A 22,757-nucleotide genomic window follows, 5' to 3' on the forward strand; every position below is an offset into this window, starting at 1 on the left:
ACATCATAGGATGCTATTTCCCACCAGGGCAAAATATACCACCCCTAGAAAACCTCCTGAGCTGGGCCAGTCTTTCTCTACCCCAGGAAACTATCATTCTTGGCGACTTTAACATCAACTGGCTATCCTATAATAGCAATCACCCAGCCCTCCACCTAAATCTCCATGGCTTCACACAACTAATCCATTCCCCTACCCGAATCATCAAATACCATATCAATCATGCCATACTTCATTGGATCTTAGTTAACAAAGTCCCTCACTCTTAGCTAACAGGCTGCCTACCTGACTCCTTCAGTGACCACTTCCCAACCTTCCTATTAAAACACCATGAAAACAATATCAAGCCCATTACCCACAGGCAAATCTGTAACAAAACCAATTTCAACCCCAACTCCTTTCTCTCCTCCCTCCAAAATGTTAACTGGTCACCACTGAAATACCTCAACCTAGATGAGGCTGTCCACTTCTTCAACAGTAACTTCCACAACAACCTAAACACCCATGCCCCCATAAGGAATGCCAATGTCAGAACCAGGAGCTCCCCCGGTTACAAAAGAGCACCAGAATCCTAATGAACACCAGAGATAAGGCTTGGGAACACTGGCGCCTAACAAAAAAATCCTTAGATAGACAATCCTTCCTTGAACTGCGCAATAAGGTCAAAAAGCAAACAAAATTAGATAAATCCCTATACTATCAGTCTACCCTAAACTCTTCTCACCAAAACCCTAAGCAATTCTGGTCCACAATTAATTCCATCCTCCACCCCGGGAAAGTTGACACTCTCCTGCCTTCCATCCCCCCTCCTCCACCAGTATTGCTGATTCCTTCAACAAACACTTTACTGAAACCATAGTATCCCTAACCAAACAACACTTCCCTACATTTGCCCCCCCCACTCCTAACCCTAATCCCCCCCTCCTGGTTTCTTCTTTTCCTCAGTACCTACCTCCTACATAAAAAGGCTTCTGTCAAAACTTAAACCCATTAAACTTGCAGTTGACAAACTCCCCTCAGAATACCTAAAAATAGCAGCTGATGCCCTAGCTTATCCAATTTCAGTATTAATAAACTGTTCCATATCCGAATGTTATGTACCCTCTCTGTGAAAAATATCCCACATCATTCCTCTCCACAAAGGTGGCCCCTCCACAGACCTTTCCAATTATCGCCCTATCGCCATACTCTCCCCTCTCTCCAAGATACTTGAAAAATGCATCAACTCCCAGGTCAATCTATCTAAGGCATTCAACATGGTATCACACGAACTACTACTTTCTACTCTGACTAACCTTTCCTTTTCCCAATCTGCCTCCAGCTGGTTCCACAGCTGTCTATATGGTCACCAGCAGTCAGTTGTCTGGGATAATAACCTATCTCCTTGCCTTCCCGTTACCCTCGGTGTCCCCCAAGGTTCTATCCTTGGCCCCCTGCTATTCTTCCTTTTCACCAACAACCTCCATACTACCACCAAACATGCATCTCTCATACAGTACGCAGATGACTCCACTCTCATCTGCTCTGCCTCCACTTTACCAGAACTCCAACGAATCACTCAGGAATCATTCTCTTCTGTTGAAGGCTGGCTGTCTAATGCTTGGGTCCTACTTAACCCTAATAAGACCAAACTCCTCATCTTTCAACCTTCCAAATCTACCCAAAATTCCCCCCATTTCAGCATTCTTGCCAAAGACAATACTGCCATCTCTCCATCAGAGCACACCAAATTACTTGGTATGGAGATTGACAACAAACTCAGATTTGACACCCACATATCTCTCACAATAAAAAAAGTACACAAGAAACTTGGTGCCTTATATAGAAACAGCAAATACCTCACCAAAGCAGCTAAATTTTCTTTTGCCAACTCCCAGCGAATCTATACCTTAATCTATGCATCTCCCATACTTACAAACCTTAGAAAAACAGACCTACACAAGCTTGAGGCCTGCTACAATAAAATTGCTAAATTTGCTACAGGTGCCTCCTACTGCAGCCACCATTGTATCTCCCTTAAAGAATTAAACTGGCTAGAACTCCCACAACTCCTGCACCTGAATCAACTATCCTTTGCTCATAAACTTGTAAACCATCCCCTCAAAATCCTCTCACTCCAAACCCTTCTCCAACCCTACCACTCCTCTAGACCCCTTTACTCGAGCAACAAAAATCTACTCCTTGTTAACAAAGCCAAAAACTCAGCAGGGGAAACTCTATTTTCTTGTGCTATATCCAAACTTTGGAACAACCTTCCCCCCTCCATCACTATTCTGCCTTCCAGCAGTCATTTCAAGACTGTACTTAAATTGCACCTAAATTTGCACTGGCTATGTCCTTGCTCAAATCCAGACTAAACACCCCCCACCTCACCTCCTTCCTCCACTCTCATTCTCATCCTAACTTTTATAAATTATCTAACTGCCATGAATTCTAATCCCAGTCTGATAATGTTAGTCCACTCTGCTCATGTTAGATAACTTATAGGCTATTTTTACCTATGCAGTCTTAGTTGTTTTATTGTTTACAATTACTTTTTTAGATAATAGATAGTCCATATTTTACTATTCTACCTTAGTTACTTTCTTGTTTATAAATATTGTCTACCTTAGTTACTTTTATTTTTTTAGAAATATTATCTATTACTGTAAATATGCTTGTTATGCTTGCTAAATGACATTAATTCTACCTGTACCAATGTCAATCATGTACAAACTGTGGAGCTTTTATCCCTGGGCAGCCGATGAAAAAGGACCTGTGTCCAGTCGAAATCTCCTGGTAAACAAATGTAAATAAAATAAATAATAAAATACATGATTAGGTGTTTGCTGTAATATTTTCTTGATAATCGAACATAGACCCAAGGAGAAGGTTATGAGTTGATAATAGAGGACAGAATGCTTGTGAGGTGCATGCAGAGCAGTTATGCATGATGTCTACCACTTTCTCCTCCACCTGGGTATATTTTGTCTACTTGTGTGACGCCATCTCCCCATGCTATAAAACTTGCCATGAATAGTGCATCCTGTATATTCTTCAGCAGGACATTGGGGGGTCTACTTGGTTTTATTATCAACAAACCTACTACTGCCAAACATTTTGAAAAAAAACTGCCTCCACAACTGGCCAAAAATATAATTTAAAACATTCTCCTGTGCCCTAATGTTGGAGTTCTGCATCCCCTTCCCAATATGTATGTATGTCTATGTATATATATGTGTGTGTGTGTGTGTGTGTGTGTGTGTGTGTATACACACACAATTTCTAAACTTTTCATTGGCTCCAAAGAAGGGTAAAACCTTTCCCCTAAGATGCTACAGCCTTTGGGGTAGCATATTTACAGACTGAAGTTGTGGTGCAGAGCCCCTATATTAGGGGGCATGGCTCCTGCAAACATTTTACATTAGTACTTCATTTAGCTTAATGTGTCAAAGCTCTCTACTGAGTGGCAGTATGTCCATGTGTGTAAGGGTGTAGATAGGCATACTCAATGTACTCAGCTGAGTACATTTTTCTGAACATCTCTCAGAAACATTTTTTTTTAATGGTAGGTTGGTGGTGGAGGCATTAGTATGAAGTTTGCATGTAAATATACATTTCTGGCTACTCTGCTTCATATGTAGTACAGCATGTGTGGACAATTAGACTCCACTACAAAAAAGCAGACCCACGTGGTGGATGCTTGCCATCTGCCTAACATAGACTGCAAGCTGTGTAACCATGACTCTATCATGTTGTGAGATGTGGAGTGACTGACTCATGTCAGCTCTTGTGTACTTCTGAAGGCAGGGCTAAAGGTAGGCTGAAGCCTCCTTCTTTTTGCTCATGCACACCTCCCTGTCTAAATACTGCAGCAGTTCTCTAGCCTGGACAGGAAAGACAGCATGCTGGTCCTTAAATGCTCCAAGGATGTTATGGGGGAGGAAGAAGCAGCCTGGACAGGAAAGACAGCATGCTGGTCCTTAAATGCTCCAAGGATGTTATGGGGGAAGAAGAAGCAGCCTGGACAGGAAAGACAGCATGCTGGTCCTTAAATGCTCCAAGGATGTTATGGGGGAAGAAGAAGCAGCCTGGACAGGAAAGACAGCATGCTGGTCCTTAAATGCTCCAAGGATATTATGGGGGAAGAAGAATCAGCCTGGACAGGAAAGACAGCATGCTGGTCCTTAAATTTTCCAAGGATGTTATGGGGGAAGAAGAAGCTCAGTGCTATGAGTTCCTTGCACTTTTGTGTGAACCCATGGTCTAACCCATACATAGGAGGAAAGCGCTTTTGCATTTGTCTCCACACACTCTGTATAACATGGAAAAATATCTCTGATGTTTAAATGGCTAAATAACACACTTATGGAGAGAGTAGTAAACACTCTAAACCACACCCTGCATTCCTTAAAATGTCAGCACCCTTCATTCGTAGGCTACTCATGCATATCTTAAACCATTCCTTAACATCTTCAGTCTCCACACAGCTTCAAGAATGCTACATCATGCCTTTTCCTAAGATAGTCAACCCAGAACAATGCAAAAATTACTGACCAACTTATGCCCTATAGCAAAAATCTTGAAAAAAAGTCATGTACAACTTTTGAATCTTATAAATAAATATGGCCTACTTTCTAGAATCAATGTGAGTTCAGAAGCATGCTTCTTTTTCTTTTGACTGTTCCCATTAGGAGTCTCCACAGCAGATCATATGTTTCCATTTTTTCCTGTTGCCTGCATCTTGCTCTGTCACACCAACCACCTGCATGCCCTCTCTCACCATATCCATAAACCTTATCTTAGGCCTTCCTCTTTTCCTCTTACCTGGCAGCTTCATCCTTAGCATCCTTTTCCCAATATACCCAGCATCCCCCTCAGCATGCTGACAAGTCCTGAAACACAGACACTGAATGGCCAAAAAAACAGCCTTACATATACCGTGTCTGAGATAGCCATTTCCAGGCAAATTCCCCCTTTTCCAAGGTATGGTGATTTCAAAGTTGGTATACATAAGTTAGGAAGATGTAGGGGTGCCGACGGGAATGCAAAAAAGAAGTTTAAAGGAGAAAAGCTATATTCAAGATTTACTCTTCTCCCATAGATTTGGTCTTTTTTTAGGCTTGTCAGCACTCTGCATTTTGAGTGCCGACATTTCAATGGGAGGCATTCAGAAATTCTTTCATTACACTGACACTACTGTCTTCTGCTGCAGACACCATTTTCAATAACATGAATGAATCCAAGCCAACATGTGGCCTACTCTTAGACATGACAAGAGCTTTTGAAACAGTAGAACACAATTTCCTACTCAGTACATTCAACTTTACTCCATTCACTATTAAATGGTTTGACACCTACATACATAACAGAACATTTCAGGTTCACTCAGGAAACTTTTTTTCTCAAATCATGGGACTACCACTGACTTCCTCCAAGGCTTTGTACTAGGTCGCCTTCTTTTCTGACTATTCATTAACGATCTTAACTCCAACCTGCCCACTCTTGATATAGTCATATACACTGATGATCTCCAACATCATGAATCCAGTAAAGACCTCAACACTGTACAACAAAAAACGCAGACTAGTTTCCCACATTTATGTCAGTGGACAGATATTAACAAACTCCTAATTCACAAATCCAATGTTATGATATTCAACATCCCATAAAGGCTTTGAAAAACATGAGCATTGCAATTTATGATATAATAGGTAGCATTCAACCACCAGTAACTGATCAAAAATACCTGAGGATAACTTTGGACCCAAGTCTTCCACTAACCAGACACACCAACAGTTTTATTAATGAAACTCTCTTCAATCTAAAATTAGTATACAAGAGCTCTCTCCTACTGTCACCCATAGCTTGTGATGTTATAACAAGAAATGATCTGATCCCTGAACTAGAGCATGTCCTTCCCTTTTTAGCGTTACACTCCAGCACAAATAAACACAAATTACAAACAACAGCTAACAAAATCTATAAATTTCTGCTGCTAACTGATACACAGTCTCATTGCTGCCAACTTTTGGAAAAATTATCTGGTTAATAATCAAATCCACCATGCTCCTTTGTTCACAGATCTTTAAAGTGATATAGAAGGCAGATTAGGTGTCTTTATGGTGATCAATCTACCCCTGCATTTGTATCCACCCCTGTGGCTACAGCACCATCTGTCTTACCTGATGTATTTTTTACTAGTAGTAGAGATATTGATCTACAACTAGTGTGTGTCAGCCTTTCTGGGACAGAATACATTGGCACAGATTCCCTTTCTGGCCAGGGGACACGATGAAGCAGTTTGCTGCTGTGCCTTCTTTTTGGTCCTTTTATGTCATTTACTTCCTAGGTGTCTGTCTGTCTGCCTGTTCCTCTCTGCCTTATATGCTTACCTGCTTTACAGATGTTGCCCATGCTTGCATTGCAGCTGAGTAGCTATGTCAACTCCTTGACCAAAACATTTTATAGTGGTGTGCCTGTTTTTCTACAGGTGAGTAGACTATCACTATGTTTGTCATTCCCTTGGAGTGTTTGCCTCTCTCTTTTATGCTGTGCTTTCCGTGTGTTCGAAGTACTTCCTACGTCTCTGCTTATATTTCTTTCTCTTCATCTTGCTGTCTAATTCTTAGGACTGTAAATATATCTTGCATGCTTGGATGTTATCTGCTCAGTTCTGTCTATTCACCCCTTCCTTGCCTTCTCCATTTCTGCACTACGCTGCGTGTGTGTGTGTGTGTGTGTGTGTGTGTGTGTGTGTGTGTGTGTGTGTGTGTGTGTGTGTTTATGTATATGTATGTATAAATCTGTGTTTTGGAGGGGCACCTGATCAATTGCTGTGCATGTCTGGTTTGCAGCTTGGGAATTCTGCCTCCTAGCATCTTGCCTGTCCACATGGGTAGCTGAGACCCATATTTATGGTCTCCAGTGTTCTCTGGAGTTGGACATCTAAAGAATCTGCTTTATGGTCTTGGCATTTGACTTGTATTTCTCATAGGGAGCTTCAGTGACATCATAGGTAAATTAAAAGTGAGTTTTTAGGGTACTTAATCAGATTGGAAGTCCCACTGGCCATATGAGGTTACTGTAAAACTATGATCTATAACCGATGATCAGGTTTTGACTAATCTTCCTTGGATCAGGATCCTACACCCTGCATGTCCCACACTGACTCAAGGGATCACTGGCTGCACTGAGGTTCAGTATAATAGACAAAAACTCTCATATGTGAGGGCTGCTCATAAATCTGCACAATCTCATCAATGTAGCCCTAATGAGCTTAAAAAACTCCTTACTATTCTACAGTCAGAAAAGTAAAATATCTCTGGTAAGACTAACAAAAATATCACCCAAGGCTCTTCCCCAGGAGACCCAGGCTGAGGTTAGTAATTTAATTCAACCTAAAACAGAGTTAGAACTGAATGAGACTACTGCATAGCTATAAACATTAAATCAGCAGATCTGTAGTGGGAGGTTACAACATATTATGAAGTATTCAAATTTGACATTTTGCCCACATTATGAAATGTCATATATGAGCTTCTTCCAGAAGATATACCACAGAAGTCGCGGGCATACTCCATAATTACTCCTGTTCTAAAACTTCAGCACTTAGAAGAGTCATGCTGTTTAATAGCTATGTCAGGTATGAATAATAAGTTAATGATAATTATCTGGGCAAAGTGCATTGGCTAAATGGTATCATGGATAATTAGCCCTGGCTAGGTGGGTTGCATGAGATGTCTGAAAGGACTGCATTCAACACAGCATGCTTTGCTTTAGAAGCAATGGTATTAATATACATTTGCCCCAATAGTACTGGTAAAGTTAGACTGCAACAAAACAAATTACTGTTTGCTGAAAAAAAAACTAAGCTAATGCCATTTGGATGAAACCTCGTGGAAAACAAAAACCCTCCCAACTTATCCATACTGAAAGGTTACATGGGTATCACCAATGTAGTCATTCACTGGAAATACTATTTCGCTAACTGTAAACAAGTGCCTGTCTATTCATATTTTACATCTCCTTACTCTCTCTTCTTCACTCACTTCCTTACTTCTATCAATTTCTCTTCCCTGGCTTTCTCTCTAAATATACCACAAGCCTGCTTTTCTCAGTTCATATTGCAAGCCCTGTTTGTATTATACTAACTTACCATTAATTTCTCTATAAACTGACAAAAATGTCTCTAAATATTAAATCATCATTATATAACTTGCATCTATATTTAGCCAATGTTTTCATATTATGTCTAATTTTGTACAATTATTTAAACTGTGGATGTTTTTTGTTTTATTTTTGAAGATTGTAAAATTATTGTTTTTAAAATGTTCTGTAATACTTTGGAGCTTTTCTCCCTGGGCCTTCACTTAAAATGGGCTCCTACCCAGTCGAACTTTCCTGGTAGTCAAATGTCAACAAATAAATAATAAATAAATACACATGGCTAGCTTTAATTGGGTGACTTTAATTACCCCACTATTAACTGGGAATCCTATATGACACTAAATGTAGATACTCAGAGATACCTGGATATTGTAAACACAAACTCCCTGGACCAGACAGTCAATACACCAACAAGGGGTGCAACCATACTGGATCTGGTCCTCACTGGGAGACTGCTGAACACCCCCTACTGTAATGCCTTTCCTGGTAAGGCCAGACCACAAAATGGTCTCCTTCAAAGTAAAAATAAACCATGGACCCCCAGCTAAACCTGGAATATTTAGGAACTATTCTAAGGCTAACCTCCCTGGGGGAAAAAAAATCGCTGTTCCGTGTCTTCGGGATTTTCAGGTTTTAGTTGTACATGGTCAATAAATCAGCATTCGCTATTTTAAGTATTCGCTGATTTAATATAGGCCCCAAATAACTGTATATAGTATCTGTATACAATTAACTTACTGCCTCTTTAAACTGCTGTACCCACTCAGCGCTGGTTCATATATGCACAATATTTTATTCCATACTGTACAGCTGTTTATAAGCTAATTCTGTTCCTTACATAAAATAGCTAATGTACCGACTTAGCATATAAGAATTATATTTCATTTTGATTGTACTTACTTGATTTATTGTCCAATTTACATTGCTTATTTTACGTATGAATCTACTTAAGAATATTTTCAGTCGCTGCTATGTTCCCTCTGAAAATGGGTATTGTCCAGTAGAACTCATCCATTCAACAAGACATAAATAAATAAAATGTGATGCAGTGGATAGGCCTTTTCTCTAAGTGATATTAAAGAAATCTGCTTTTATACTTTTTTTTTTTATTATCAATGCATTTTAGAGACTTTATGCTGAAATAGTGGAAAATACATAAATTGAGGCCCACTTACGTGATAACAAACACATTTACCCAAAGTCTCAAGCCACTGAAGTCCTATCTAATCTAACTAATACGGATATGAATTTAACCCTAATATGAGCAATCACAGAGCACGGCGCACCTGTAAAACAGTGTTTCTGAAGATGGGTAGTCTTCTACACCCTCTAAAGGTGGAGCTTTAACTTCTGTCTCCAGGACTGCATAACATCACAGAATAAGTATAAGAAAAAAGGAGTCCAGACTCAAAGTGTCTTAGTGATGAATAAAGAAACAAAATCTTGGAATCTGACCATTTAGATGTGCAGCAAACAAATCTACTTTGGGTATGCTCTAGAAATTTAGAGTGTGGTGAAATATTGAGATGTTCAGTTGTTATTTTTGCATTAGGGACATCAGTTTATTAAAGCCCTCTGCCATTAGTCCTATTGTCCTGGAAAGTAACCCACTGTCAAGAGAATGTTTTGATGGATTGCCCATTGCCATATTAAGATTGCTCCCCTACAAGGCACCTTACCTATGAATGTAGTATTGCCTGTTTTGATCTGGAGGGGCTCTGGTCAAAAATTGTACTAGAAAGACACATACTTTACAAACTGTTCTTATCTCTTTTAAGCTGAAGTGAAGAGATCTTTCCTGCAGAGATCAGTATCCTTGGACTGGCAGTTTTTTTTTTTTTTGCTTTATTTTAGCTCTGCTCCTCCATTGACCACCTACCTTTCCCTCCTGACTGCTCTGTTGACCCATTCTTTTCCCCTTGGTGAAAGCCATATACTTCATTCCTTCCTTGGAGGTGAGGATTGAACAGACCAGGAGTGGGGCCATAATACACATGGAGGAATGGAGTTTTATTTTTATATCCTATTCCCACTGCATATACCTGGCAACCCAATCAGGGCTGGGAATGCAGTGAGTGTGTGTCTTTGACGGAGTGTCAGTTAAGACTGTTCTGTCCCCGACCGTAAAGCCAGAGGTCCCATATGGGCTCTGGTCTCCACCAAGGACTCTAACACTGGACTGCATACACCAGGCACAGGTCCCACACCCTCCATAAGAAGTGAAGTGAGCTGGCTAAGCAGTGTCACTCCTCTGTCCCTTGTACCAGCTGAAACAAGCTCCTGAGCATCTAACCAAGCTATCGTTGTACTGACGGATTTTGTGAGTATGAGCAACTAAAAGGCAATTGTCCAAGAAAGAAAATATGGTTATCCAATGCTTCCTTGGGTGTAGAACATCTCTTAAATACTTCTGGGGCCATAGATAGACCAAATAGAAAAATGGAAAATATAAGTGGAAATGTGCTACTTGGAGCCTCAAGTTTTTCTAGGGACAAAGCCGTGAGAGAATGCAAAGAATCCTTTATGTGTAGAGCTACCATAAGAGAATTCTGTTTCTTGAGGGGCAGCAAAAATCTTTAAAGTGATCATTCTAATTATTTCTCATAATGAAATGTCAGATTTGAAAGGCTGATGTTTTTAAGGTTTGTCATTGTCTGGGACCAGAAATAGCCTTGGATAAAGTTCTGTTCCTTCTTGGTGTTCTTGAACCCACCATATCCCTTCTTAATTTGAAAGTTGTTCCATTAGTTGTAATGCAATGTGTATCTGCTGAGATGTAGTATCAGGAATGTAAGATAAGGGAGGATACTCCTAAATTTCTAAAGAATATCTTTTGGAATGGTCTGAAAAATCCATTTGTCTGATGCAATACTCTTGCAGTCTGACACTGAAAGTGAGAAATGCCTCCAAGTGGAAAGGTTAAAATGGTATCCAAGTTGTGGGGCTGTAGTCACTGGGAACTGTTCTGTTATGTAAAACTTGACCATATGAGCTGAAAAAGAGTAGGTTGCAGTCTGCTTTCCCCTATATTTATTTTATTTATTTATTTATTTATTTATTTATGTGTGTAGGTCATCTTTCATGCATTCTGCAAAGGGTCTTTTGGTTGCTAGGAAAATTTTAGGTCAGCCCTGATGAGGGACACTTTGTCCATTGGGTTTACTTGATTTAAGAAATACATAAAATAATATTTAAAATTTTCCTTCCATTATTTTTGGCTTTGTCCAGAATTCACCAGCTAATAAATTTGGGAGGTATTTTGGTCTGTTTCTTGCCAAATTTGAGACTTCTGGGAAATTGTTGCAGATTTCACTCACTGATTAATGACAAGCATGTATCCTACAGAAAATGCTTGACAATGCAAAGCTTGTTATTCTAACTTTCTAAGTAAATGACAGAAATACTTAAAAGCTGTTCCTGAGTTCTGAGCAAAGACATTAAGAGAGCAGACGGTAGTTACACTATATGGGTCTGACATCAGTGAGCTGAGATACGTTATTATTACGAATTTATTCATTCATTTTATCTCAAACAAATATCCGAGGTGTACAGTGACACAAGTGGCTGTCACTGACGTGTGTGTGTGTGTGTGTGTGTGTGTGTGTGTGTGTGTGTGTGTGTGTGTGTCCATGCGCGTGTGCTAGAGCGCATGTGCATGCTCACATGCATGTAGATCAAAGTATTAACAATGTAATGGGTAGAATGAAGTAATAATATTTGATATGGGAAAAATAAGTTGTTTTTCACTAAGAATGTAAAAATAGAGATTCTTGGAGAGAATATGAGAATAATTTGCTTATTTTGTGTGTGTGTGTGTGTGTGTGCATGTGTGTGGGGGGTGGGGGTGGAATTGGACTGTTTCAGCTTACTCTCGTGTTTCTAACATTTAAAGGGCTGGGTGTGTGGTAAATCACAATATACCACAAATGTATACGTTTTTTCTTATAAATTGTGTAAAAGGAAAATTTAATGTTTTAACCCAGTGACTATTCTGGCAAGACAAGATATAGTGGGGATATAAAATAACTTTTTATAAGTATGAAGTCCACAGTTTAATCATAGTATGAGCTTCCTTCCTAGTTTTAGTCAGTGTGCCACATTTATTTATTTGACATTTGTTAACTGGGTTAGTCTGACTGGGCAAAGCCCTTTTTCAGCAGAGAAATGAAGAGAAAAGCTCCAGTATTATACTGCATAGACATTTACTAGCACAGACATTTGTTACAAGTTACAAGTCAACTAAAAAATAATGAAATAAAATGAGATAAAATATGAATTAAACAATGAACATAATAATATGAATTAAACAATGAATAATATTTTTTTACACATTCTGTAGAAAAATGAGAAAAATACAAGTAATTTGGAGATACTATCATCAGGGACTAACCTGGATAAATGTCTGATAATAACAAAGTAAGAACAGGTGGGTGGGAGGATGACATAATAGTTAAGGTGTTTATCTTAAAGACACAAGGTGTAGGGTTTGATTTTCACATGGGGTAATTGGCTAGGCTTCAAATGGCCCAAAAGGGCAGTTAGTCTAGTATTAATCTATGAACCAGTTATAAGTAGATTTAGGAAGTGACCTTGTAGAGAGGGAAGGAGGTATACAGAGGCCTCTGTATTACATTATCGAAACTTTAGTTAATTGAATAACTAAAGCTCAATCTTGTAATATCGACAGCTAAAATTGTCGAATGGCCGATTCAACCAAGGGAAACACTTCCCTTGGCCGAATCAAAAAAAAAAAAAAACTTTACATCTGAAATCAAGTGGGGGGCTTTGCCCCCCTACACCCCCCTGATGTGGGGGGCTGTGCCCTCCACACCCCCACTACTTAAATATATCAACTCTGAGATTGCTCCAAATGGGAGAAATGGGCATACTCCACAGAACGGCTGTTCGACAATTTACAGTTTACAATTTACAGTTTCGATATTACAAGTTTGAGCTTTACTTACTCGATTAAGTAAAGCTTCGATCATGAAATAGGGAACCATATAGAGAAATAGCAATTAGTAAAGAATATATGAGGTGAAAAAGTACCAAGATATATAAGGTTGATGCTGGTAAAGTGTAGTTGTGAAGCACTAGAAGAGTATGAGAAGTAGAATTTAGGAAGAACAAAGGAGCAGGAGGGGGTCTGTAAAAAGGTCTGGTATGATAGTAGCTATGGGTGGAGCTCTCAGTGGTAGTGGAGGTAGCTTATGTTGGGTCCTGGCAGAGGCAAGTCCATGACTTGTGGAAATATTCTTTCATTGCTATTTTAAAGGAGCTTGTTTCAGAAATACACCTGATATTGTGGGGTAGTTTATTCCAGGAACTTTCAATGGAATAGCTATAGAGTAGTTTTCCAATATTTTTATTGGGCCTATATACTTGGAGAAGGTTCTGTTGTGAGCTGTGGAGGGAGCAAGTGGGAGTATAGGTCGGGATGAGAGTGGAGAGAGAAGGACAGGAAGAAGGTTGTTGAAGAACTGAATGAGCCAAGAGAAGTTGTGGTATTAGGATTTGGTGATAAAATTCCAGCCACTGCAAGTTTCTTAGTGCGATGCAATGGTGGGTGCAGTAAGATAGAGTGTAGGCAAATTGAGCTATTTTGTTATAAGTAAGTTTGAGTTTAGTAAGGACATTTGATGGGAGGTTTGTAAGAATAGGGGCTGCATAGAGGAGAGTGGGGAGTAGATAGGCTTGTGCAAGGGAGAGTCTGGAGGCATTTGTAAGATATTTATTATGTCTGTAAGGCAGATCTAGTTTTTGATGGGTCTTTTTTATGCTGAGTGTGTAGGTCAAATTTGAGATGGTTATCTATTATAACACATAAGAGTTTGGTGTCGGGTTCTGGTGAAATGGTAGTATTATTCAGGGAGGAGACAGAGAAGGAAGATTTATAATGCTGAAGGGAGGTAGGGAGAAAGAAGAGGAGTTTAGTTTTCTTTGGGTTTAGTAGAAGTTGGTGGGAAGTAAGCCATCTGTCCATTGAGTGGAGGGATTCTTGGGTGAGGGTATGAAGGTCTGTGATGCTATCACAGCAGGAGATAATTGTAGAGTCATCAGCGTGTTGTATAAGGGTAGAGACAGGACAGGAGGAGTGGAGGTCATTAATAAAGACATTGAAAAGAAGGGGACAAAGGATGGAGCCTTGGGGTACCCCAGTTTGAACTGGAAGAAAGGGAGAGTAGTTTGATAGCCATCTCACAGCCTGAAATCTATTTGAGAGGTAGCTGGAGAACCATATAGTAGAGCTTGAGGGGTTAAGAGAGGCAAGTTCGGATAGTAGTAGTCTATGGGAAACAGTATCAAAAGCTTTTATAGAGTTTTGAGCAAAGACATTGAGAGAGCAGGGGTGATTACACTACCCATCTGTTCACACTGTACATGATAATTCTTTTGCTTGCTGGTGTTATGGATGGTGTGGTATTCATAATGCTGCAATCCTGCTCTTACCTGTACTGACTGATACTGACTGCAATTGATTGTGCTTTTTGTGGGGGAGGGGGCTTTGCTTGGCTTGCCTATCTGGGGCCTTGGACTTTTGCACTTTCAGTTGTTTCTCCTGAGAGATTCTAATGGTTGAAGAACTGGATATGAGGTAAAACAATATAAATATCATTTTAACCATGCTCTGAGCTCCCTTCCTAGTTGTTAGTAAATGCTTCACTTTGTCCATTTGTTCCAACTTATGACAGATAGTATAGTGTTTCATATTTTTAAGATGGAACGTTGACTATGGCTGCAGTCTCTCTAATTATTTTGCCTGTTAATTTTTGGATGTTGTGGTAATGTTAAACTAAACTGTCTTTAACAAAAAAAGCCTCAGCTTAAGAATTTAAGGATATATAGTTTTAATTATTTCAATCATTAAAACTATAGGTTCCCAAAATCTTCCCCTGAGAATTTTTCATAGACAGTTATAATAACGTACAAAAAATCATAACTGCATAATTTAAAATCCGATACATCTCCAAAAGTATACAAATGCTGGAATAGCTTATTGTGAACAGTTATTCCCTTTGGAGTGCTAACCGTTACCTCCAAATGTCCCTATTTTTTTCCAGAATGTTTCTGATTTTGCTTTGTATGTTTATCTTGACCCTCATAACTTTTTTGATTTTCTAGTAAATCAGGTGTGATTACAAATGGTCAGTAATGCCATTCATTATAGTTTTACACCTCTTATTGCTCAATAAATGCACATTGATGTAAAATGTGGTGTTAATTAACTTTTTAAGTGAAGCTGAGTAAAATTAAAAATAAAAACATGTTCTTGATTTTATCCCAGAATTCTTGATCACATAAGTTGAGAGGTATAGTACTACACCAAAATATTCAATCTAAACTATTTCTATCAAAGTTATTTCAGCAAATCAGAAATATAATAGCAGACAGTTCATGTTGTTGCATTTGTCTGGTACAGTTTTTGTCTTATCAGTGCTGTTTTCCTTTAAGGGGGCTGGAAAGCTAACATGTCCTTGCAGTCTCAGTAGCTCAACAAGTAGCCCATTTGCCTATGATGCAAAGGACTTTAGGTTCTTATCCCACACTAGGTAATTTGATTACATTTTCCAGTACTTACAATGCAGTGAAGCATAAGAAGGCACTGCACTCCTGGGTGTACCATCCTTCAGAAGAGATGTCAGACAAAGAACACATCTGCCTAAGTTGGTGGCAGGTCAAACTGATGTAAAAGTTTCCACAGCACTTATCAAAAATGGTAGGAGAATTTCACAGGTGTCCCGGCCAGCCTTCATCTAGTCAGCATGACTACCACCTCATATCTCCCATGAAAACAGGCTATTGATTTATGTAGAAACACTTGTGGTCCAAAAAATGGCAGACAGTTCCAGTGTAAACATTCTTATTTATTCAGCCACAGATGTATAAGCGCTTTCACAGATAACTTCTGCTTCTTCAGATACAAATGCATACTATCAATTGTATGTCTTTTATACCTTGAACCAATTAATTAAGTCATGTTCATCTTAAAGAAACATCCTACATTAAGTAAAAATATTCTTGTAAGAAATTGTCACATTCAAACCAATTGATTATGTCCATTACTGTGAAAACATACTTCTTAAAAATGTACTTATATAACAAACATATATGAAAACACATATATAAAATGCACATATATAAATACACATACATAAAAATGTGCTCAGATATAGACATTTACAACTAAAAACTTCTAGTATTTAATATAAGTGAACCTATGACCAAATAACTTAACATTTCATCTGTTCAATGGTCTCACTTTAAGTTTTGGTCTTATTGGTATCCTGTCATTTAATCCATGCCCAGAGCCTGCTTTCAGTCTTATAATCCATTTTGCCTCAAGCTGTTCTGTTCTGTTGCTAATGTCTCCCATCCTAATATTATCATATATTTTACCTATAACTAAAAAAGTAAAATTATGTGTGTTGTCATTCACTTTGATGTGCTTGGATAGTGCACTGACATCACTTTTTTGTATCTGATACATATGTTCTCTGATGGGATCTGTCCATTTTCCCCACACAGAAACAAAAACATACCATACATTGAGCTAGATAAATAATATGTTCTGAGGCACATGTAGCTGAAATGTTAAAAACATATTCCCTACCCATATCAGGATGTAAAATCTTGTTACTACTACTTATGTGTTTACACATGGAACATTTACAACATGGGTAAGTCTGTCCATATTTCTTTCTTATATTCTCATTCTTAAAATAGCAAAGTCTTCTTTTTAGTGAATGCATGTTCTTGTGTGCAAAACTTGGTCTGGGTTCCAGTAAGGAATTAATCTCTTTGTCTGTCATCAAAATTTCCCAGTGTTTCTCAATTATATTTTTGTATAACCCCACATCAGTAGAATAAAACAAGGGGAATCTTATTTTATTTTCTGCCTTCGTTTTACATATTATATGCGTTGGCATAGTGTTCCTTTTAGAAAAGTATGGTTTAGCTGCATCTTCCCTCATTTCAACTACCATGTCTCTACTTCTACCAATTTCATCCTTGTCATAACCTCTTTCTACAAAATGTTGGTTTATCTTTTCAACTTGTTGCTCAAAATCCTGTGTTCTAGCATTAAGCCTAGATGCTCCAAGTAACTGGCTATGTGCTACACTTTTAAATAAGTGTGGAGGGTGCATACTCATTCTGTGAACAAAATTGTCACAGTGACATTCTTTCTTGTATAAGTTTGTATATGTCCTTCCTTCCACATCCTTTTTAATGTTAATGTTAATGTCCAAGAAATGGACCTTTTTTAATGACATATCCACTGAAAATTTAAATAATTTGTAGAATTGTTAATATAATCAAAAAAATTCTTAAACTGTACCTGTGTCCTTCCCCATAACAAAAAAAAAGAAATTTTTTGCCTTGGTGGAAAGAAAAAATAATGCAAATTCAAGAACAGAAAGTCAGACTTATTTGTTCTGGGCTGCATTGGAAGGAAAATATTTTTAAACAAGTACAGCACATTTTGCCAAAAAGTCAAGATAAAACACACATCTTCTGACTAAAGATCTTGGTGAATAAGAAAGTAGTTTAAACGTCTATGAAAAATTCTTTGAAGTAAAAGCTGGAGTGGACAGTTAATAGCTCCTAAATTACAATGATAGTTCTGAGACCTCAGGAAGAGTATGGAAGAGGGGTCTGTCAGCACTTGGACTAAAACTGTAAGCCTTAAAACTTAAACTGCTGTTGTAAGGGCTGTCAGAGAAACTGTCATCTCTTCCATCCATCTGGATGTTTTTTATTTTTTTTCAGCTGGGTTTCTTTTTAATCGTTTATACAAATGTTTTTTTTTTCTTTTTTTCTCCATTCTATGAGTTTTATACGAATCCTCTTTCTACTATGAGTGTTTCTCCAGTTCTTTTTTAAATGTTGCCTCTGTTAAGTAGAAAGTGTTTTCATTTTCCTTGGTCCTAGTAGTTTTATTACATTTTACACAAAGCTAAAGTCTGTGTCAGTATTAGGCTTCAGCAGAACAGATGCTGAGAGTGGAGGCCTTTGGCAACACTTTGCCACCCAAAAGTACATATTTATCTATTTAGGGGGGAGGACATACTTACCTTTCAAGAAAAATATTCTTGATGAAGACATTATGAAGACTCTATCAAAATGAAACTTAATGATAATTATATTAGAAATAAAAAGTAACTCTCTCACTTGTGAAGAAAACAAAACCAATAAACTACCATTTTCTGAATGCTGAGAAAAACTGGGCCGCTGGGTGGCAGTACTTGTAGTGGTACAAGACAGTTGCTGGCCTACACAAAGATGAAGGCAGCCGCAGAAAAATGATAGCACCAGTGCAGCCTTCCAAGTGAGTTCACACAGTTGTTATAACTTACTGCTGTAGTAACCCTCCATAAAGAAAGAATATTGCATTACCAAAAAAAAAAAAAGATGAATGGACTGCACAGATATAAGGGAAAGTAATTTGCCAACTAAATGGGACCTGCACCTCGACCAACCAAGAGGTAGGGAACAGGCACACAAGGTGGGACAAGGTATCTCTCTCTCTCTCTCTCTCTATATATATATATATATATATATATATATATATTTTTTTTTTTTTTTTTAAAGTGCAGATGGTTAGGTTGTAAGTGTGTTTGGTTGACATCTGTTTAGTCATCTGCTTTTGGACTACTAAACAGATGGTCAACAAGGTGTGCTAGACTGCACAATTCTCAAAGTTTGTGAATATTGCCTTTCCCAGATTATGTGTGATCTCACAGTTAGTATATATAATTAGTTGGGGGTGTGGAGCTGCAGGGGAGCTTGCTACTGGAAAAAACATTGTTTTTTTATGTTTTTTATTTTAGTTTTTACATCTGATGAGGCTGTTGCTCAGTGCATGCACATTGTTCCAGCGACAGTCATGAATGTTGTTTTCCTTGTTGACAAATGCAAATGTTGATGTAGCATTAGATAATCATCGATATGTATACATACATATTTACAGTGGTTGTACAAACTCAAATCCCCTGCCTGGGCAGCACAGTGGCTCAGTGGTAAAAGATTGTCTACACAACTGGTCTTTGTGTAGAATTCTACATATTCTCCCTGTGTCTCTGTGTTTTTTTTTTTTTTTTGGGGTACTATTATTTGTTTTTCTCCCACCTCTCAAAAACATTCAGGTTGATTGGCTACACTGAACTGCCTATTATACCTGTATTTTACTTGCTCTTGCTCAAGTGGTTTGGGTTATTGCTGATTTGCTGAAAAAAGTCTGAAAAGGTGATGTTAGAATGTTTCCATTAGCCACAGAGTACACAGCAGTGTTACTACTGAGTAATACAACAACGCCTTCTGTAATTGTATGCCGTTATCTAATGACATCACTCCTAGATGGTCAAAGCATTTATTTTCACTGTGTGATCTTTTTTAAACCAGGAGTTGTGTTATATCACAATTACACACTTACGATTATGCCCTTTAACTTTAACTGTGTGGAAGCAGAGTGATGCATAATTACATGTTGCTTCTCAACAACTTATCTTGGAGGAAAAAGTTAGCAGATTAAAATTCCTTGTTATTGTTTATATTGTGCCTTACTTTTTTAGGATCATGTACGCTTTTCTTTGATCAGACACATTCTACCTTAGGGGTTGTTGTCTAAGCATCCATGTGTTGAGCATAATATTGAAATATTAAAATATACATATGTGTCAGAATGGATTTTTTCTAGTACAATTACTTCAGACATTACAACTAACAAAATGAATTTCTATATTTCAGACCAGAAACATGTTTACAGCTGTATGCTACAAGCTATATAAAGATCATAATACTGCTTTATTATGAAACAAAATAACGTCTTGCTACATGTTCTATACTGGATACAGCCTTGCTTGTGTATTGCATAGATGAAATCATGGGGATTTAGTACTGTGGTGGGAAAATGCAGAGATGTAGCTGTACTGCCATGATCTGAATGATAATTGCATATTTCTACTATCAATCAAAAATGTGAACTATGATTGGAAGGAATGTTCCAGAATACCTTTTTCCATGTACTTAGTGTCTGCAGTCCTGTCATTTCAGCTAGTCTAGTCTCGTCTCATCTAGTCTAGTTTAAGTGTGTTGATAATTGATTCTGAACAATAAATGTTTTGCCTTAAACTGCTTTCGTGTCTTAGTGGATTTACTAATGACAAAAGGTAATAAGGAACCTCTTAATACCATGAGGGTGCTTTATGTTCTCACCGACATCTCAGCAATGACAGCTTTTTCTATTTTTATTACCTCAGCCTACCCCGGTGATGATATCAGCATTTGCATCACCACAAGGGCTCCCTATACCATCTAGTCTCCCCACGTGCCCCTACAGGGTCTACTGTCATCGGATTGGGCAGCCATGCTCTCATATATTCCTAGCCCTGGCTCCCTGCATTATCATAACTGTTTGGCTTCTACATGCTCTTCTTTCAAAGTGAGCAACAAAAATTGAATTTCTTAACCTTATACTGCTGGCAGGACATCCACCTAACTGGGTGTGCAGTAAACATTAACAAGTTTAATAGGTCTCTAGAACTGACAGTAGGTTCCCTCAAAGTACAACAGTAACGACATAAGAAAAAACATTGGTATACACACATACCTTCCACTTTCTTTGTGCCATGTAGCTTTGTAACAACACCTGGGACCTGAGTCGCACCTTGTACTTCTTAGCTTTTTCTGGCAGATTATTTAACCATGGATGCTTTAGGCAGTTAGCAGCACTATTTCGACCACTGTTAATGCAAACATTTTTGTAAATTCAGAAATTGTATTAACACTTTCTAGTTCAATAAAATAAGACATTTCACGATAGCACTTTGAAGAAACAAATACTTCCTATAAAAACATAAACTCTATACAGTGTATAAATCCTACGTATTGAATTTGTTGGTACCTGCTTATGTACTATAAACTACACCAGTTCTTCAGTTATTTTTTGTTCTGTTTTTACAATGGTTAATTTAAAATTTGCAGATGATTAGTGTAGGCCCATCCAGCAGCATTAAGAAAATTTGAGGCCCCCAGTCAAGGTTTATGGAATTAAGGAGTTCCCAGAAGGGTTTACAGAATCTATTTTTTTTTACAGAATCTTAATTCCTTAACATAATTTTCAGAATCAGGTGGTGAGAGAGGAGCCATGTCTAGCAGGATTTGCAACATAATAGGGACTGCAGCAGTATTATCAGCATCAGACGACCCACAGCATAAGCACACAAGTCAAAAACACTTAATTTTTTTGCTGACATTTACCATAAAACACTGACACTTACTTAAATACAGTTTGAAACTGTCAGAACTCTCAGCAGAAAGCAATTGATTGAATGTCTGAGCAAACATAGAAAACTTTTTTGGGAGGGGGTGGGAGGCAAAGTCCATACATGCAGCAAAGCGTCATGCACTTTATAGCCACTTATGTAATTCTGAAGTTGCTATACCTGAGGGTAAGGAGAAAAAATACAGTTTTGTACACTTACCATAAATGTAGATGTTCGAGTGTATTCACTTGCAGTCATCACACTTAGGTTATCTGCCTGCAAGTAACCCTCAGTCGGCCCGAATACCAGAGACTTAGTATTTCTGCATCAGATGCTGTCACTCCAGGACTAATATCAGTTCATCAGGGGGTATAAAAACAGGCAGCCTACGCCATTACATCAGTTTTTCTTGCCCCAAATGTCAGGAGCCCCCCCCCCCCCATTATGCTGGGGAAAACACCACCAGCAAAAAGTAAATACCAATACCAATACCAATACCCCAGAAGGGGTTAGTAACAGCCATAGATAGGAGAGAGAGAAAAAAAACAGGGGGCTGGAGGGAGGGAAACCAGGACTGCAAAAGTGAACATTTATGGTAAGTGTACACAACTGTACTATGTTCTTCATGTCTCACTGTTGCAGTAATCACACTTGGGTGGATTCCCAAAGCTGAAAAAGGGTGGAGGCAGTCAAGAAAAGTTAGGGCTGGTTAGTATGCCTTGCAAGACTGCTGTACCAAATCCTGCCCTGGATTTGAAAAAGATAGGCAGGTGGTAATGGGTTCATGGGTTAGTACTAGGCTAACGGCCCTTGTGAGCCATTTTAAGCCTAGCCAGTTATCCCCTGTGAGATTCAAACCCTGTGCCTTGTGTTTGTAAGGCAAACACCTTAACCATTAGGCCACCCTCCCAACAATGCTTGGTGAAGGTGTGTACAGAACTCCAGGTAGCAGCCTCCAGGGTGTCCCTGGTAGGGACTCCCCTGAGAAATGCTGTAGAGGTAGATGTTGCCCTAGTGGAATGTGTTCTGACCCCCTGAGGGGTTGGTTTCCCATGGTGCTTGTAGAAGAAATGGATGCAGTGTGCTATCTATTTGGAAATAGTTTGTTTTGAAATGGCCTTAACCTCTGCCCCTGTTGCAAAGCTGACTAGTAGCTGGTCAGATTTCCTGAAGGGCTTAGTCCTATCAAGGTAGAATCTGAGCTGTCTGTGCACGTCCAAGGAGTGCAGGATCCTTTCCCCTTTATTTTGAGGATTAGGGAAGAAGGTTGGCAAATGGGTGGAATGATTGAGAGCCACACTGGACACCACTTTAGGCATAAAGGAAGGGTTAGTCCTGAGGGAAACC

General features: G+C 38.6%; 1 protein-coding gene across 1 annotated transcript in view; it reads right to left on the bottom strand.

Moving 5' to 3' along the window:
- The window catches only part of MYLK3 (myosin light chain kinase 3), a 391,843-nt gene that overhangs the window by 46,794 nt on the left and 322,292 nt on the right, over window positions 1–22,757 (bottom strand). The window contains exon 12 of the mRNA XM_044081894.1: window positions 20,756–20,888. Within this exon, the coding sequence (XP_043937829.1) occupies window positions 20,756–20,888 (133 nt within the window). The remainder of the gene's footprint in view (window positions 1–20,755; window positions 20,889–22,757) is intronic.

The sequence above is a fragment of the Protopterus annectens genome, chromosome 8.part1, assembly GCF_019279795.1.
Source record: "Protopterus annectens isolate FY-2018-M chromosome 8.part1, PAN1.0, whole genome shotgun sequence".
In the NCBI taxonomy this organism is placed as follows: domain Eukaryota; kingdom Metazoa; phylum Chordata; order Ceratodontiformes; family Protopteridae; genus Protopterus; species Protopterus annectens.